Below are 19,566 nucleotides of genomic sequence, written 5' to 3'. Positions count from 1 at the left end.
AAGAGTCTCCTGTTTGGTAGATTTTTTTTCAAAAAGCTGTTGGAGTGGAGTGTTGGAGTGGAGGAGCCTTTAAAGAAGCCATATCAGAGGGGGCCTAACTGTGAAAACATGCGTAAATTATGCACCCTCATTTTTTTTCTTTTTTATGTGCATGGCGGATTCGTGCGTCGTGAACATGCAATTTGAGGAAGATTGATGAACTAGATTTTACCCCATAGAGATCCTGCTTAGCATTTTGCTTACATTAGGATCCTGCTCGTTGAGATGCAGGACTGGTGCAGTGGTGAACGCTTAGATCACGCATTTGCCGAGAAAGACTCACGTCATCACGTGAGAGTCTTGTTTGGATGTAGATGTATTATCCTTAATACATATGGGTTGAAGAGGGTTAGGATCAAAATTAGTTTAAATTCCACTACAACACAAGTATAATAATACTCGTTATCGAAACAAGTTCTGAAACGGTGGTCATGGTGGTCAGCTTGCACAACCTTATCTCTCACCAATCTCGATGTCATGATCACAGCATCATGTTCCATTCCTCGGGCAAGAACAGATCACCCCACACTGCATGGCTGCATATCCATCCCAATCGCTCGTGTTCCCTTGTGTCTTCCTACCATCATCCAGCACCCACAGGCCACAGCATAGCTGCAAGCTGAAGCACTGAAAATCCCAGCCAAGGAAGAGATAACGCCAATGGCAGTTCCTCGTGATATTTGTTCAACTAGAAGAGAACATGTGTTTCAGTTTTACAAAGATTCCTGTTCAAACAGCGCTGGCAATCAACAGTCCTTTCACATCAAAATGGTCAGGTCCCAGAAAATCTTCCGGGGCAATGTCAGCAGAACAAAATGTTTCTGAAAGTTCCTACTTACCCCCAAGAAAAAAAAACTGACTTCATCTACAAAAATTCGAAGTAGAATATGAACTCGATGATCTTGCAGCACTCCATTCAGTTTGGCATGCACCAATCCATGCCGAAAGATAGGAGGTGGTCATGATGAACCCCCGAAAACCTGGAATACCATGGTTTGTTAATAACTGGTGGACACAAGAAGTTAAGAGGCATTTCCATGAGGGGTGAAACTTACGCCAGCCAAAATGTCTTTTGAAAGCGTGGATTTAGTTTTGGCATCTGTCTCCACAACTGGTTTCTTTTGAGGAATTGAACGGGCAGTTTTTGTTTCTGGGACATTACTGGCTTCTGCTCCTTCTGTCTTCTGCCTCTGTTTCAGTCAAGGATAGCAAGTTTATAAAAAATTCAAGGCAAGTCACAAGAGATTGTATTAAACAACTGCAATAGTATAGTCCATGACGATTACATCTGCCTAGGATAGAAGGAACGTGATTCCACCACAGCAAGTTTATAAGATGTCATTACTAAACGGAGTCCTAAAGAGCATATTAACAGGACAAACATATGACAACCAGTTCGACAACAATCAATAGAACAATGACGTCAGATACTTTACATTGGCAATTGTTCCTTTGTGCATTAAACAAAACAGAACCAATGAGAAAATCTTTTAATATGAGTATAGATTAAGAGACAGAAACAAGTATACAGACCAGTGTTAACAGTTAAACAGCAACACAAGCAAATTTTGATACATTGTACGTATGCAAAATATGACGAACCTTTTTCCTGCGCTCTTGAATGTGTTTCAACGCGCGAGATTTTTCAATGTTGGACAGGTAGTGATCGCGTTGTTTCTTTGCTGCTGCTATCTCCAAGGTTAATTTCTGCTCTCTGATATGAGTTTTCTCAGCTGCATTAATACTCAAAGAGTTATAAAACTTAGAAAAGTCATCTAATCATCCAGCAATTCCACCAGAAGTTTAAATAACTTTAAGACTTAGGATTTTTCACATACCCATTTCACCAACCAGATCATCCCATTTAAACTTCCTGAGGTATTTAATGTTCCAAATGTCATAATAAAATGGAGATCTCTTCTTACCGCCTAACAAAGCACAGCATCAGCAGAGGGGTCATACATAATGCAAACACAACTAACGACCAATATAGCAAAGAAGAATAAGATGGAAATAAGAATGCACCTATTTGTTCACCATTAAGCAGATTAGCCACTCTCTTGGCAACACTCTTCTTTGCAAATTCAATCCACCTACAAGATTTAGGGTAGCAGAATGAGTACATACAAAGATTGAAGATAACAGTATAAAATGATTGGAGGCTTCAGTAAAACTGTCTGCAAATGTAGTACAGCTGCTGGTGCTGGTATGAATATTTGCACATGCTTTACTTCTAGAGTAACATTTCAGATGAGGAAGGCAAAGTTCTCCAAAGCAGTGCATCAGTTTGTGTGTGTCCCTCATGTGCAAACATACCCTTCCGAGTAAGCCTTCGCTTTAACACTAGTATGCTTGTGATGACCTTGACCTGAAAGGTGGACATGACATAAATATATAAGGGACTGTTAATCGGCAAGCATTGAAAAAACTAACTTGGTTAGATTTTTCAGTTCTTAACTGTCATATATTAAAAAAATAATAAGCAATGTTACATAACCAATATAGAGAAGTTGAAGTGATTTTCCCCTTCAATCAGATATCTTAGTTCTAACACATCACAGAGTGAAAAAAATCGGGCAGGATCACTAAGTAATAGCAGTATACTTTGATTAGCAGTTAGTATGTAAATCACAATTAACACCAAGTTGATCCTTTCCCTCTAAAAAACGAACGACATTTCACAGATCAAAGCAGCACAAGCATTTGTGTCAAGCACACATGTGTGCTTTGCCTCAGTCAAAGTTTTAAAGTCGGGCGACTAGTCGAGAAGTCGGTGCAGAGGTGATAGTCGATCTGAACAACTCGACTTTCTCTACTAGTCGCTCAACTCGTCGACTAGTCACGACTAGTCGCAGCAGTTGATTCGAGCGACTTATTTGGGCCCAGGTATAAAAATGTGAGCCCACCCAGCCATCTCAACCCTAGTAGGTAGGACGCTAATGGACAAGTTTTCTACCTTATTTATCTATGGATATGGAATGATTCATGACTTGATGAGGACCAAAACAAACGATAGAGATTTTGTGAGGCATGCAACTACTCTGTTTGCAACATCCTTCCTTACATTGGCTAATATGTGGAAACAAAGACAAGGTTGAAAGCTATCTTTGTTAGTAATGAATGGTGTGAGAGCAAATTGAAGAACACTGAAGTAGGAAATGCACGTGTTGGTTGTCACTCTGTTGCATTTTGGCAAGCAGTAGAAGATTGTATGAGAGCTTCACAACCTATTCTAATATTCTTGAGGATAGCTGATGGTGATGAGAGACCAGCAATGGCTGAAATGTGGGCTACCATGGACCATGCAAAAAAGAGCATCAAAAAAGCTTTGGAGCACAAGAAACGAATAATGGATGAAGTAATTTCTTTTGTTGATAAGAGGTGGGACAGTCAGATGGATACCAATCTGTATAGAGCAACTTTGTTTTTGAATACAAACAAGTTCTTTGAAAGTTTGAAACCAGAGATAACAATAGAAGACTTGCTACAAGACTATATTCGATATTTAATAATATATTGTAGAAGATGGAGATGGGTGAAAAATATACTAAACAATGTTTGTTTATTAGTGTTCCAGCATGTTTTGTCTTATCGTATATAGAAAGTTATAGAAATATAATCACCGACTTATGTTCGACTAGTCATGAACTAGTTTGTCCTAGTCTCGACTAGTCTACTAGTCAGTAGTGCAGACTAGTCAGTAGCTGCACGACTAGTCTCAACTCGAAAACATTGGCCTTAGTGGACTCAAAAACATACCACCATAGCCTGAGCAAATTCAACTACATCAGCAGATTAAGGCTTCCACGCAACAGGATTTCACCTACGGTAGGGTGCACTGCTCTCTGCAGCTAAGCTAGCTACGCTCACCAAAACCGAAGAGAACATGAGCATAGGTTTCTGCCGGCTGGTTACCTTCGGGCACGAGGTAAATCCTGAGCACCTCGCCGTACTTGGAAAGCATCTGGCGGATGTGCGACGGGTTCATGTGCGGCGGGACGCGGCTGAGGTAGCACACCCCACGCTTGCCGATCCCACCCAGGGTATTTCCCAGCCGCTTCCTCTTGCCCCCCGCTCCTCCTCCTTCCTCGTCCTCGCTTCCAAGGCCTTGCTCGCCGTCCTCCAGGTAGTCTTCTTCCTCCTCGTCGTCCGTGAACTGGTCCCTCTCAGTGGGATCCGCCATGGCTGATTGGGCGGCAGGCGGTAGGGGAGGAAGCTAGTAGAAGTTGTCTCCCTAGGCGAGCGAGGCGGCAGTGGGCGGCGGGCGGGCGGAGAGGGGAGCAGCTCGGGTACAATAGAGGACGACGACGGGGATAAGTAGTTGGGCCGTGTGGGCCTGGACCCAGAGAAAGGGGCGGTTTCCTTCCCTCATTCCCTGTGCATTGCCGCATTGGACATTTGGACTCAAAAACATACCTCCGTCCGTAGCGTGAGCAATTGCAACTAGGGATGGCAGTGGGTAAGGTACCCAGTGGGCACACGAAGCCATACCCATACCCACTAGGAAAAAATTGACCCATATCCATACCCACTACCCATCATGGGTACAAAATTACGCCATACCCATACCCACCATGGATAGCGGGTACCCATTGGGTACCCATACCCATTAACATTACGATAGACATGATCATTTGAATCGCAATAATAAGTACCATCATAACAAATGTATTGAACCCAACATAATTTTATCACAAGTTCAACAATATTCAACATTAAATGGCAACATCATGCCTTCAAATCACACAAAACATAGCATTAATTCTTAGGGTTAGCAAATAGCGAGAGCAAATTCATTTTATATGAGACATATAAATCCGGACCCATGTGTCATATATTAGTGGGTTCCCCATCGGGTAGCGGGTATGGGGCAACAGAGAACATACCCACGCCCACCGTACCCGATGGGCATAACAAATGACCCAATAAAATACTCATGGGTATCAAAATCCGCCATACCCGTACCCTAATAGGGTTTTTACCCATCGGGTTTCGGGTTTCGGGTACCCATTGCCATCCCTAATTGCAACTGCATCAGCCGATTAAGGCCATATTTCAAACCTCTACAAGTTGTTAGCTAATTTTAACCAGCTAAGAGCATCTCCAAGATATTAGCTAAATAGCTCGCTAAACCAAAATTTAGATACTCACCAGCAAAATAACTCTTCAACATATTAGTTATCTGACTCGCCAAGCTATCCGACTCTCCAAATTAGCTCCCTCACTAGCTAAATTTGGCTAGCCATCTGACTAACCAAATTAGATAGGTAATCTGTTAAAGTGGAGATGCAACATATAGTGCATAATCTTTATGAAAAGATAAATAGAGAGTTAAATAAAAAGCTAAAAATAAAGAGTCTCTTACAGATGCTCTAATAACACCAACAAACTCTCTATATTTATAAATATAATTTTTTTCTAAAAAAATACTCTCCAACAATTTATTTTGTTCTATATTGACGTGAGCCCTATAAATGTTATGATTGTTGCATTCATACTGTTATATATTGTTTCTAAGTGCAAGAAGTGTTTGAAACATATTAATTTGTCTTGTAGAAGTCTTCGGTAAATTTTCATATTTTTTCTGAATATTTTTCTATTTTTTGAAATTCAAAATATATTTATTTGAGGTACTTAAAAACATTTTCCAAAGTTCTAAATATATGTTTTAGTTTATTGGGTGCCAAATCATGTCTAGGAATTTTTATAGAATTTTTGGAGCCTTAAAGATATTTTCGGATATTAAAAACTATTTCAGTTTTTTTTTCTGAAATTACTTTAATTTTAAAAATGGGATAATTACGAAAAAAATAAAATATCTTCAAACCCTAGCAATATATATATTGCGGGAATCTTCTCATCGAGCCCTTTTCGAAATTCAAAACCCCACCCCTAGTCTAGATCCGAAACTCCCGGAATTGCTCGCCGAAGTTTGGGACGGTTCCAACTCCGGCGAGCAATTACTTCTGATCCGTGCGTCGTTGTCGAAATTCGAGGATACCACTGCATGCATCTCGCCAAGAGCTTCGTCCCAGACTCCGGTGACTTCGATTTATCGATCCGACCGACGATGCGTCCCCAATCGGCGTTTTTCCTCTTGGCTCCGGCGTCCCCTCCGGTGAGCCCCTCCCCATTGTTGTCATTGTGTTCTTCATTTTTCTTCTTCCCCGTGCAGCCCCTCTCTCTCCTCCTCCCCTCTTTCTCCCCGGCGGCGGCAACCCCTCCCTCTCCCCCGCAGCCCCTCCCCTATCGACGGCGGTGGCCGGCCCGGCCCCTCCCCCTGCGCGTCGGCCTCCTATCCCCTCCCCTTTCCATGGTGAGAGGAAGGAGAAGGACGGAGGAAGAAGACATTTTTTTTGCAAAACCCCCTGGGAATTTTAAATCTGTGCATAAAAAATTGATTTATTTTAAAATCGCAATAACTTTGTGTTTTAGATCTGATTCACTTCCTTCGAGATGTGTTAGATTCGCATTAATATTGTCTACATTTTAGAAGTAATATTCTCTATTGTTGCATTTTTATTTAATTTATTTAAACGTTTGTTTGACCGATGGTTACTAGAACGATGTTTCATTTTAAATCTAATTTAGTATTTTGATTGCGCATTTATAAATCAACATTAGCGTGGTTAATATTAACTGAATTATTCTTCATTAAATAATTGTTTAGTTTAATCATGTTATCTATTAATTGTTTCTCCCGTGTCGTGTCGGCCCGCGCATCGTACACATGTTGTGCGCGTATTGTGCATGTGCTGCAATGCTGGTTCGCGCATTACTTTTTTCGTCTCGCGTCGTTATTTCATCTCACTTATAGTCGCTAACGTTATTTAAATTATTTATCTAACTAAAAGTTGTTAGCGTAGCAAAGTAATTAAAAACTAGGCAATAGCTCTATTTGCATTTAATGAATGTTGATTAACGCGAGTATGTCGAATTAAATGTTCTATTTCACATTTGTATAACATATACACGATAACTTCTCAATCGTAGCTTCGATCTGGGCGTTTGTTTTCCTCGTATGACCGTAGAAGCGAGCGCTATTTTGTAATGCACATGTTTTCCATTGTATGATGTATTGTTTATTTTTGTTCCAAGAATGTTGAATATGTGTTCGCACTCGCTTAGATAACGTTTCGTCCGCGGAGGCCGAAGAATTGCATAAGAAGCCTTTGAGCAACAACAGTTTGATGATGGCAAATATCCTCTGACCTATCATGTCCTATTTACTTTATAATTCATTGTCTCTCATACTATGATTAACCTAAGGATTGACTAGCATTCTATTTATCCTGACCTTGATTACTTTTAGGTTGGTTATTATAGTCAGCTACTTGCTAGTGCTTTACCATAATCAACGAATATTATAAGAATTACTTTATGATACTTTGATTCATTATGATTATGAACCTGTGACATTTTAGGGGGCTCGAACGGTTTACCGAGTGCCTCTCCGTAAGAACCTGTTAATCGAGAGACCACCCGGGACAACAATACAACTATGAGGGTAGAATGGAACGCCTCTAGCTGATTAATTGAATGAACTTGGGGTGTATTTTGCTTCGTTGTTGTGCCGTCAATGGGGACTGGGGGCATAGTGCTTGCTCTGCTAAGGGTGAGTGCTGAGGTTTATTCGATTTGATTTTGTTAGTCACCCATCTTAGGCAAGACTCCTGTGTTTGTACGACTGACGAAACTTAACGTGCAACTACACACTAGGAGAATCTTTGTAAGACTACATAGTGATACCCTGCCAGACCACCTAGGTAGTGATTAATGGAGAGTAGCGCTCTTCGGGCGGAAAGGGACTCACGACTCGTAGCTAAAGTATGCAACCTCTGGAGAGTGTTAACAACTGGTATATGAGCCGTGCTCACAGTTAAGAGCAGTCTTGGGATTCTCTTTGATAAGAGATACTCTGAATTCAATTATGTTTATGCTTTAATGATGATGGCTATAATTATGATATTTGGATACTTTTCTATTGGAGGAAGTGCTCTCTTTTGAGAGTAACAACTTGAGTTTTATGATAAAATTTGACATCTATTAATGAAAAATAGTTGACCAACTAAAAACAACTGCTTTGAGCTTAACCCCACATACAACTAGTCCACTTCAGTCAAATGGAACATTTACTAAGTACGTTGATGTGTACTCACCCTTGCTTAAACACCAGACACCATGTTATCCCTATTGCAACCATTGCTCAGGAGAAGATGAAAGAAATGCGAAGAATTTCTAGGAGTTCCAGGACTTTAAAGAATTCTAATCTAGACTAGCGACAAACCCCCGGTCGTCTGTCTGTGAAGGCCTTATCTTACTACGTTTCGTTCAGCACTTTGATTTATGTTTAAGTTAATGACTATGTGGATGTTTCGAACATCATGATGTAATAAAGTTATACTTATTTCTGCTATTATTTGAGTATTGTGTGATAATGTCCAATGATGTAATCGCTGTGTACATGAATTTCTGATCCTGACACGTACATAGTTTGTATTCAGTTTACCTTCTAAACCGGGTGTGACAAATATCGTCCATCTTTGTTACTGGATACTCGTAGAGCTTTTGACGGAATTCGGATAGATTCATGGCCCTTTGGGCGAGCGAACTGTTGAACATTGATCAAACCTACCAACTAGTGAAATAATACAACAACACAGTAAAGAAAAAAAAGTTAACTTGAAGACAACACTACTTGAACTATTGCATGCCATTGTGTTCAAGAATGGCATGATGCAGATCAGAACGTCATGGCAGTATAAGCAAACGAAACAAAAGGAACATGGGTATATATATATATGCATCTAGAGTTAGCAAGATTGTACGTGGGTCAAATTCGGGAAAATAGAATTTGTATGCACATGCGTCATGTTTTGGTTTATTTTGGCTTTGTCGACCATAATCTACACGAAAACTAATATAGTATGCTTATAAGTTGGCCATATTTAAACCTAATCTTTTGTAGCCAAATGTGAACACCACTGTTGCAACATGTGGTTCTGGTGACCGACGTCGTTGACGTCCAGTCTGCTGCTTCTCGCGTGATCGCCTTCTCTAGACTCTGGTTGCGGACATGTGGCAGAGGGCAAGTCAAGTGGTCAGCGACAACCGGTAGCCGCCCAGTCAGACGACAAGACGAAACACAAAGGGACGAGGTTCAAAATACCAGTCGTCTAACAGTGAATTAGGTTTAACGTCTCACACCCTTGATTAGCCATTCAACGAATATTTTGTGTTATATTGTTTGTCTCTTTTAGACTTTAGTTGGTATACTACAACAAAGTTATAGATTATATATTACCAATCATTATATTATACTTTTGATTAATTAAGTTATATAGAATTTATACCCACAAAGTTTAGAGTTACATATTTACCAATCAATATATAAATGAGGTAGACTTGGGAGGGGCCAGGGGCGGATCTACATAGGTCCGAGTGAGTGTTTAGGTACCCGCTTATTTCTCCTTTTCATGTAGTAATATATAAATTTTCACCATAAAGTTCCATGCTCAACGTCGTTTAGATGCTCATTCTCTAGCATTTTAATGGTCATCTTTACAAGTATACCCCTACTCTTATTTTATCTTAAGTCCGCCCATGGAAGGAGCCATGACCCCTGCCGGCCCCCTTTGCTCCGTCAGTGCTGGGCAGTCTATGATCCGTGGATAATTACTAGTGGTCTATCTTACTATGTTTGTTTATGAGAAAGTTGTCATGGTTTGATGCGTCGACCAGCCACATGGAAGCTTGTGGCAACCTTGCACTACTCACACGCTTGGTGAGAATGGCTGCTTATTTTATACCGGTGGTTTGTCTCTCTTAATGCCACCTTTCCAAATTATATGGCTGCTTCCTTTGACCCTCGCAGATACGCACGCATATAGCAAAAGCTGGAAGCCTTGCTGTACACCAGAGCCGGCAATTTCATAAGAAGTTCTCATATCCACGTAACCACACGCACTGTCGTGAACCTTGTAGAATCAGGAGTGTTTAGTTTCCCTGACTAAATTTTAGTTAGTGTCATATCAAATATTTGAATATTAATTATAATTAGTAAATATATGTTTAATTATGTTTAATAACTTTGTCTTATCTTTTAGTCTTTATATATGTAATTAATTTTATAATCAGACTGTATTTAAAACTCGTAATTATCATTCAATCATTTGATGTGACAGATAGGTTGGGTGTTTGATTTCAATTGACTAATAAAGTTTAGTCCTTGTCACGTTAATTGTTTAAACCATAACTACATGTATTAAATATAGTCTGATTGTAATTACACATATTGAGACTGAACAATAGATTTATCAAACATGTATTTAATACTTATAATTGATACTAGGTAAATGCTCGTGCCTTGTCACGAGGCGGGGGAGCGGGTGGAGCGGCGGCTAGACTGCATATATAATCATTGTTTATTTCTAACACTAATGTATATGTGGTCTGGTGGTTAGCTCCAAATTTCTAGAGTAAGGTGTGTAGGTTCGAGTGCTCGCTCTACACTATTTTTTGCGAGCACTGGACGTGGGGAGAGTGAAGTCGTAGTAGCACAGGGGACTACATTAGATTTTTAATAGATTAGTATAAATATAGATATAAATATTTGTTGTGATAGGACTAAACTTTTCAGAACACTCCCTTATTCCTTATCTTTAAAGCCGAAAGGAAACGGGCCCAACTAGCCTATCCACGTCATCCTCAATTTTTTCAACCGTCCGATCGGCGATGGTCCGCGAAACTTTCACCCATCCGTCCCGTGAAGCTTCCAGTAGCCAAATCCTTCCACACTCTCTTTCCCGTGAAGAATTTCTCTCCTCTCCCATCTGGCTAAACGCCGCATCCCCATCTCCTATGGTGTTGACGCAGATCTCTCATCCTCTCCATTCCACAAATCTCCAAGAAGCTTGAGCTCCATCCTCCCAGCAAACCCTCTCGCCTGGGCACTGCATTGTCCCAACCCCCGCCCACCCTCTAGCTCGGGCGCAGCCCCCCTCTCGCGGGTCATCGCCGCACCACCGACAGCCGTCCGTCAGCGCTTCTGACTCCCAATCCCGCTACCAGAGCGCCCGCAGCCTGCAAGTCACGAGCACCGCCATCACTCGTGCCGGATCTAGGTAAGCGGATTCCAACTCCATGGTCTCATCCCTATCGGCTCTCATGCCATCCCTCCTCATTCCCCTTCCTAACGAGCTCCCTTCCCCTTCTCCCCTCATATGTTTTCCTTGCTAGGGTTGGAGTAGACACGGCGGCGACGGCCCAAGGTCTTTCGAGGTGTGTATCAGATCGTACCAGGATCTAGGATGTTTCTTGGGAGATTTTGTTTGCACATGTACATGTGCTAACCATCTTTTTAGATTTATTCCCCTGAAAAAATAGTAATGCCATGTTGTAGTCGAGTTATGTACTTATTTCTAGCTAAATCACAAAAGATATATGTAGGATTTCTCACAGATCTGAGTATGATTGACAACTTTTTTGTCTACTCCTATTCTAATATGAAGTTCAGTTATCTGGTACCCTACAGATTTTTTTTCTATAACTCCATATACAAATCCATTTCTTTTTTGTCTATTAAATTTGTCTAGATTTACTGAGTAAAGTAACACCAATTATTGTCACTAAAATACTTTTACAGATATCTTACAGATCCGAGTATGATTGACTAAACCACTTACATGAGCGTGTGTTTTTATTCGTTGCGAGGAATTACACAACTATTGTTTCACTTTCCTCTCCGTCAGATGACCATTTCATTACTATAATGACCATTCTATTCACTCTGCAATAGAAAGAACCTCATTAGAAGAATTAGGCCTCTTTCTTTACGTAGCCTTTTGTTAATTAAATTACATTTACTTTTCCAATTCCTTCTCCAAAAAATATTAGATATGTTTAAAATGAACTGTGCACTTTTCTGTTGTAAATGTGTGTACCTATACATTTTTCCACATATATATTCATCTTTGAACCACTTACATTAGTGTGTGTGATTTTTTTTCATTGCGAGGAATTACACAACTACTGTTTCCCTTTTTGTCAAACGACCATTTTGTTACTCTAATGACCAATCTATCCACTCTGAAAGAAAAAAGCACCTCTGATAGTCGCCTAGAGGGGGGGTGAATAGGGCGAAACTGAAATTCTCAAAAATACTCACAACTACAAGTCGGGTTAGCGTTAGAAATATAATTGATTCCGCGAGAGAGGGTGCAAAACAAATCGCAAGCAAATAAGAGGTGTGACACGCGGATTTGTTTTGCCAAGGTTCGGTTCTTGCAAACCTACTCACCGTTGAGGTGGTCACAAAGACCGGGTCTCTTTCAACCCTTTTGATAGTCGCCTAGAGGGGGGTGAATAGGGCGAAACTGAAATTTACAAATATAAACACAACTACAAGCCGGGTTAGCGTTAGAAATATAATCGAGTCCGGGAGAGAGGGCGCAAAACAAATCGCAAGCAAATGAAGAGTGTGACACGCGGATTTGTTTTACCGAGGTTCGGTTCTCGCAAACCTACTCCCCGTTGAGGAGGCCACAAAGGCCGGGTCTCTTTCAACCCTTCCCTCTCTCAAACGGTCCCTCGGACCGAGTGAGCTTCTCTTCTCAAATCAAAGCCGGGAACAAAACTTTCCCGCAAGGGCCACCACACAATTGGTGCCTCTTGCCTTGATTACAATAGAGTTTTGATCACAAGAACAAGTGAGAAAGAAAAGAAGCAATCCAAGCGCAAGAGCTCAAAAGAACACGGCAAATCTCTCTCGCTAATCACTAAAGCCTTGTGTGGAATTGGAGAGGATTTGATCTCTTTGTATGTGTCTAGAATTGAATGCCTAGCTCTTGTAAGTGGTTGAGAAGTGGGAAACTTGGATACAATGAATGGTGGGGTGGTTGGGGTATTTATAGCCCCAACCACCAAACTTGATCGTTGGTGGAGCTGTCTGTTCGATGGCGCACCGGACAGTCCGGTGCCCCAGCCACGTCACCAGTTCCGTTGGATTCCGACTGTTGGAGCTTCTGACTTGTGGGCCTGCCTGGATGTCCGGTGTACACCGGACATATACTGTTTACTGTCCGGTGTGCCAGTATGGGCACACCTGACTTCTGCGCGCGCTGCGCGCGCATTTAATGCGCCGCAGGTAGCCGTTGGCGCGGAGATAGTCGTTGCTCCGGAGTTGCACCGGACAGTCCGGTGCACACCGGACATGTCCGGTGAATTATAGCGGACTAGCCGTTGGAGATTCCCGAAGCTGGCGAGTTCCTGAGGCCGCTCTTCCTTGGCGCACCGGACACTGTCCGGTGTACACCGGACAGTCCGGTGAATTATAGCGCGAGTGCCTCTGGAAATTCCCGAAGGTGGCGAGTTCGAGTTGGAGTCCTCTGGTGCACCGGACATGTCCGGTGGTGCACCGGACAGTCCGGTGTGCCAGACCAGAGGTGCCTTCGGTTGGCCCTTTGCTCTTTTGTTGAACCCAACTCTTGGTCTTTTTATTTGCTAAATGTGAACCTTTAGCACCTGTATAACTTATACACTAGAACAAACTAGTTAGTCCAATTATTTGTGTTGGGCAATTCAACCACCAAAATTATTTAGGAACTAGGTGTAAGCCTAATTCCCTTTCAATCTCCCCCTTTTTGGTGATTGATGCCAACACAAACCAAAGCAAGTATAGAGATGCATAATTGAACTAGTTTGCATAATGTAAGTGCAAGGGTTGCTTGGAATTGAGCCAATATAAATACTTACAAGATATGCATGAATTGTTTCTTTCATTTTTAACATTTTGGACCACGCTTGCACCACATGTTTTGTTTTTGCAAACTCTTTTGTAAATCCTTTTCAAAGTTCTTTTGCAAATAGTCAAGGGTAAATGAGTAAGATTTTGCAAAGCATTTTCAAGATTTGAAATTTTCTCCCCCTGTTTCAAATGCTTTTCCTTTGACTAAACAAAACTCCCCTAAATGAGATCCTCCTCTTAGTGTTCAAGAGGGTTTTGATATATCATTTTTGAAATACTACTTTCTCCCCCTTTTGAACACAATGGGATACCAATTGAAAAATATTCTTTGAAAAACTAAGTTTTTGAAATTGGTGGTGGTGCGGTCCTTTTGCTTTGGGCTCATACTCTCTCCCCCTTTAGCATGAATCGCCAAAAACGGAATCATTAGAGCCCTCGAATTACTTTCTCCTTCTTTGGTCATAAATAAAAGAGTGAAGATTATACCAAAGTAGGAGTCCTTTTGTTTTGCTCTCTCCCCCCAAGGATAGAGAGCGGCTCGGAGTGATGGCGAAGGATGAGTTACGAAGTGGAAGCCTTTTGTCTTCGCCGAAGACTCCAATTCCCTTTCAATACACCTATGACTTGGTTTGAGATAGACTTGAAAGCACATTAGTCATAGCATATGAAAGAGACATGATCAAAGGTATATTCATGAGCTATGTATGCAAATTAGCAAAAGAAATTTCGAGAATCAAGAATATTGAGCTCATGCCTAAGTTTGGTAAAAGATTGTTCATCAAGTGGCTTGGTAAAGATATCGGCCAATTGATCTTTAGTATTAATGTATGCAATCTCGATATCTCCCTTTTGTTGGTGATCCCTAAGAAAATGATACCGAATGGCTATGTGTTTAGTGCGGCTATGCTCGACGGGATTGTCGGCCATTTTGATTGCACTCTCATTATCACATAGAAGAGGAACTTTGGTTAGTTTGTAACTGTAGTCCCGCAGGGTTTGCCTCATCCAAAGCAATTGCGCACAACAATGTCCTGCGGCAATATACTCGGCTTCGGCGGTAGAAAGAGCGACCGAATTTTGCTTCTTTGAAGCCCAAGACACCAAGGATCTTCCCAAGAACTGGCAAGTCCCCGATGTGCTCTTTCTATTAATCTTGCACCCCGCCCAATCGGCATCCGAATAACCAATCAAATCAAATGTGGATCCCCAAGGGTACCAAAGCCCAAACTTAGGAGTATAAGCCAAATATCTCAAGATTTGTTTTACGACCGTAAGGTGGGATTTCTTAGGGTCGGATTGAAATCTTGCACACATGCATACGGAAAGCATAATATCCGGTCGAGATGCACATAAATAGAGTAATGAACCTATCATCGACCGGTATACCTTTTGATCCACGGACTTACCTCCCGTGTCGAGGTCGAGATGCCCATTGGTTCCCATGGGAGTCTTGATGGGCTTGGCATCCTTCATTCCAAACTTGCTTAGAATGTCTTGAGTATACTTGGTTTGGCAAATGAAGGTGCCCTCTTGGAGTTGCTTGACTTGGAATCCTAGAAAATACTTCAACTCCCCCATCATTGACATCTCGAATTTCTTTGTCATGATCCTACGAAATTCTTCACATGTAGATTCGTTAGTAGACCCAAATATAATATCATCAACATAAATTTGGCATACGAACAAATCATTGTCAAGAGTTTTAGTGAACAAAGTAGGATCGGCCTTGCCGACTTTGAAGCCATTAGTAAAGGAAATCTATAAGGCATTCATACCATGCTCTTGGGGCTTGCTTGAGCCCATAAAGCGCCTTAGAGAGCCTATAAACATGGTTAGGGTACTCACTGTCTTCAAAGCCGGGAGGTTGCTCAACATAGACCTCCTCCTTGATTGGTCCGTTGAGGAAGGCACTCTTCACGTCCATTTGGTAGAGCTTGAAGCCATGGTAAGTAGCATAGGCCAATAATATACGAATTGACTCAAGCCTAGCTACGAGTGCATAGGTTTCACCAAAATCCAAACCTTCGACTTGTGAATACCCCTTGGCCACGAGTCGAGCTTTGTTCCTTGTCACCACACCATGCTCGTTTTGTTTGTTGCGGAAGATCCACTTGGTTCCTACAACATTTTGATTAGGACGTGGAACTAAATGCCATACCTCGTTTCTCGTGAAGTTGTTGAGCTCCTCTTGCATCGCCACCACCCAATCCAAATCTTGGAGAGCTTCCTCTACCCTGTGAGGCTCAATAGAGGAAACAAAAGAGTAATGCTCACAAAAATGTGCAACACGAGATCTAGTGGTTACCCCCTTATGAATGTCGCCGAGGATGGTGTCGACGGGGTGATCTCGTTGGATTGCTTGGTGGACTCTTGGGTGTGGCGGCTTTGGTTGTTCATCCTCCTTGTCTTCATTATTTGCATCTCCCCCTTGATCGTTGCCGATATCTTGAGAAGGCTCATCTCTTTGATCTTCTCCTTCATCAACTTGAGCCTCGTCCTCATTTTGGGTTGGTGGAGATGCTTGCGTTGAAGAGGATGGTTGATCTTGTGCTTGTGGAGGCTCTTCGGATTCCTTAGGACACACATCCCCAATGGACATGTTCCTTAGCGCTATGCACGGAGCCTGTTCTTCACCTATCTCATTAAGATCAACTTGCTCTACTTGAGAGCCATTAGTTTCATCAAACACAACGTCACAAGAAACTTCAACAAGTCCTGAGGACTTGTTAAAGACTCTATATGCCCTTGTGTTTGAATCATATCCTAGTAAAAATCCTTCTACAGTTTTAGGAGCAAATTTAGATTTTCTACCTCTCTTAACAAGAATAAAGCATTTGCTACCAAAAACTCTAAAATATGAAATATTGGGCTTTTTACCGGTTAGGAGTTCATAGGATGTCTTCTTGAGGATTCGGTGAAGATATAATCGGTTGATAGCGTAGCAAGCGGTGTTGACCGCCTCGGCCCAAAACTGATCCGGTGTCTTGTACTCATCAAGCATGGTTCTTGCCATGTCCAATAGAGTTCGATTCTTCCTCTCCACTACACCATTTTGTTGTGGCGTGTAGGGAGAAGAGAACTCATGCTTGATGCCCTCCTCCTCAAGGAAACCTTCAATTTGTGAGTTCTTGAACTCCGTCCCGTTGTCGCTTCTAATTTTCTTGATCCTTAAGCCGAACTCATTTTGAGCCCGTCTCAAGAATCCCTTTAAGGTCTCTTGGGTTTGAGATTTTTCCTGTAAAAAGAATACCCAAGTGAAGCGAGAATAATCATCCACTATTACAAGACAATACTTACTCCCGCCGATGCTTATGTAAGCAATCGGGCCGAATAGGTCCATGTGTAGGAGCTCCAGTGGCCTGTCACTTGTCATAATGTTCTTGTGTGGATGATGGGCACCAACTTGCTTTCCTGCTTGGCATGCGCTACAAATCCTGTCTTTCTCAAAATGAACATTTGTTAGTCCTAAAATGTGTTCTCCCTTTAGAAGTTTATGAAGATTCTTCATTCCAACATGGGCTAGTCGGCGATGCCAGAGCCAACCCAAGTTAGTCTTAGCAATCAAGCAAGTGTCGAGTTCAGCTCTATCAAAATCTACCAAGTATAGCTGACCCTCTAACACTCCCTTAAATGCTATTGAATCATCACTTCTTCTAAAGACAGTGACACCTACATCAGTAAATAGACAGTTGTAGCCCATTTGACATAATTGGGATACGGAAAGCAAATTGTAATCTAAAGAATCTACAAGAAAAACATTGGAAATAGTATGGTCAGCCTGGCCTGGGCATTCGGTTCTTCGGTTCGGTTCGGTTCGGTTCCTCGGTTCTTGTAGAAATTCGGTTCTTCAAAAACTAGAACCGAAATAGCAAGATAAAGAAATCAGAACCGACTAGTTCGGTTCTCGGTTCTTCGGTTCGGTTCCTCGGTTCTAACCGAACTGTAACAGCCACTCTAAAATTATGAATAACGACAACTTTTGTGAGAAATTTCAGCAACATCTCCCCACAAACAACGACAAGTGCACAATGACTATAATTTCATAGATAATACATGGATGATTAGAGGTTCAACATAAGTCGATAACACAACATCCGAAGTTACAAACACATGTAACAAATTGAATCTAATACTTTTGGGTTTTTCGGTTCTTTCGGTTCTTTCGGTTCTTTGGAGTGCAGAACCGAAAATATCTCATTTATTTCGGTTCTCAAAAAACCAGAACCGAAATTTATAACGGTTCCTTCGGTTCGGTTAGTTCGGTTCCGGTTCTCGGTTATTTCGGTTCGGTTCCTCGGTTCCGGTTCTTTTTGCCCAGGCCTATGGTCAGGTGATATAGCAATTTTACCCAATCCTTTGACCAAACCTTGATTTCCATCCCCGAATGTGATAGCTCGTTGGGGATCTTGGTTTTTCTCATATGAGGAGAACATCTTCTTCTCCCCTGTCATGTGGTTTGTGCACCCGCTATCGAGTATCCAACTTGAGCCTCCGGATGCATAAACCTACAAAACAATTTTAGTTCTTGACTTTAGGTACCCAAACGGTTTTGGGTCCTTTGGCATTAGAAACAAGAACTTTGGGTACCCAAACACAAGTCTTTGATCCCTTGTGTTTGCCCCCAATAAACTTGGCAACTACCTTGCCGGATTTGTTAGTCAAAACATAAGATGCATCAAAAGTCTTAAATGAAATGGCATGTTCATTTGATGCATTAGGAATTTTCTTCTTAGGCAACTTAGCACGGTTTGGTTGCCTAGAGCTAGATGTCTCACCCTTATACATAAAAGCATGATTAGGGCCAGAGTGAGACTTCCTAGAGTGAATTCTCCTAATTTTGTCCTCGGGATAACCGGCAGGGTATAAAATGTAACCCTCGTTATCCTGAGGCATGGGAGACTTGCCCTTAACAAAGTTAGACAAGTTCTTAGGAGGGGCATTAAGTTTGACATTGTCTCCCCTTTGGAAGCCAATGCCATCCTTGATGCCAGGGCGTCTCCCATTATAGAGCATACTTCTAGCAAATTTAAACTTTTCATTTTCTAAGTTATGCTCGGAAATTTTAGCATCTAATATTGCTATATGATCATTTTGTTGTTTAATTAAAGCCATGTGATCATGAATAGCATTGATATCAACATCTCTACATCTAGTACAAATAGAAGTGTGCTCAACAGTAGATGTAGAGGATTTGCAAGAATTAAGTTCAACAATCTTAGCACGCAAAATATCATTGTTATCTCTAAGATTGGAAATTGTAACATTGCAAACATCAAGATCTTTAGCCTTAGCAATCAAATTTTCATTTTCTACTCTAAGGCTAGCAAGAGAATCGTTCAATTCCTTAATCTTAGCAAGCAAATCATCATTATCATTTCTAATATTGGGAATTGAAGCATCACAAACATGAGAATCAACCTTATCAATTAATCTAGCATTTTCATTTCTAAGGTTGTCAATCATCTCACGGCAAGTGCTTAGCTCACTAGATAATTTTTGACATTTTTCTACTTCTAGAGCATAAGCATTTTTAACCTTAACATGCTTTTTGTTTTCCTTAATAAGGAAGTCCTCTTGAGAGTCCAAGAGATCATCCTTCTCATGAATAGCACTAATCAATTCATTTAATTTTTCCTTTTGTTGTATGTTTAGGTCGACAAAAAGGGTACGCAAATTATTTTCCTCATCACTAGCATTATCATCACTAGAGGATTCATATTTAGTGGAGGATTTAGATTTAACCTTCTTCCTTTTGCCATCCTTTGCCATGAGGCACTTGTGGC

General features: G+C 41.3%; 1 protein-coding gene across 2 annotated transcripts; it reads right to left on the bottom strand.

Annotated features, from left to right (window-relative positions):
* Positions 1 to 356: 356 nt before the first annotated feature.
* LOC100192645 (activator of basal transcription 1) lies at positions 357 to 4,417 on the bottom strand. Of its 2 annotated transcripts, XR_561653.2 has the most exons (8): positions 3,955 to 4,412; positions 2,356 to 2,407; positions 2,065 to 2,132; positions 1,878 to 1,967; positions 1,642 to 1,772; positions 1,095 to 1,229; positions 879 to 1,019; positions 357 to 764 (listed from the first exon to the last, which is right to left on the bottom strand). XR_561653.2 is itself a non-coding variant. In NM_001137857.1 (7 exons), the coding sequence occupies exons 1-7, from the start codon at positions 4,220 to 4,222 to the stop codon at positions 999 to 1,001; spliced, it is 765 nt and encodes a 254-aa protein (NP_001131329.1). In that variant the 5' UTR covers positions 4,223 to 4,417; the 3' UTR covers positions 709 to 998. The 2 variants fall into 2 exon arrangements, 1 of the variants encoding a protein (NP_001131329.1); NM_001137857.1 differs by having other exon boundaries at positions 709 to 1,019; positions 3,955 to 4,417.
* Positions 4,418 to 19,566: the final 15,149 nt, after the last annotated feature.

This window comes from Zea mays, chromosome 2 (genome assembly GCF_902167145.1).
Source record: "Zea mays cultivar B73 chromosome 2, Zm-B73-REFERENCE-NAM-5.0, whole genome shotgun sequence".
NCBI lineage: Eukaryota > Viridiplantae > Streptophyta > Magnoliopsida > Poales > Poaceae > Zea > Zea mays.
This window is presented reverse-complemented; position numbering and strand designations above follow the sequence as displayed.

Excerpts from the sequence above, each read along its gene's own strand:
- LOC100192645 (NM_001137857.1), bottom strand. The coding sequence starts at position 4,222 with ATGGCGGATCCCACTGAGAGGGACCAGTTCACGGACGACGAGGAGGAA. Across the intron at positions 1,968-2,064 it reads GCTTAATGGTGAACAAATAG|GCGGTAAGAAGAGATCTCCA; the intron begins GTGCATTCTTAT and ends GTGCTTTGTTAG. Across the intron at positions 1,020-1,094 it reads CAAAAGACATTTTGGCTGGC|GTTTTCGGGGGTTCATCATG; the intron begins GTAAGTTTCACC and ends ATGGTATTCCAG.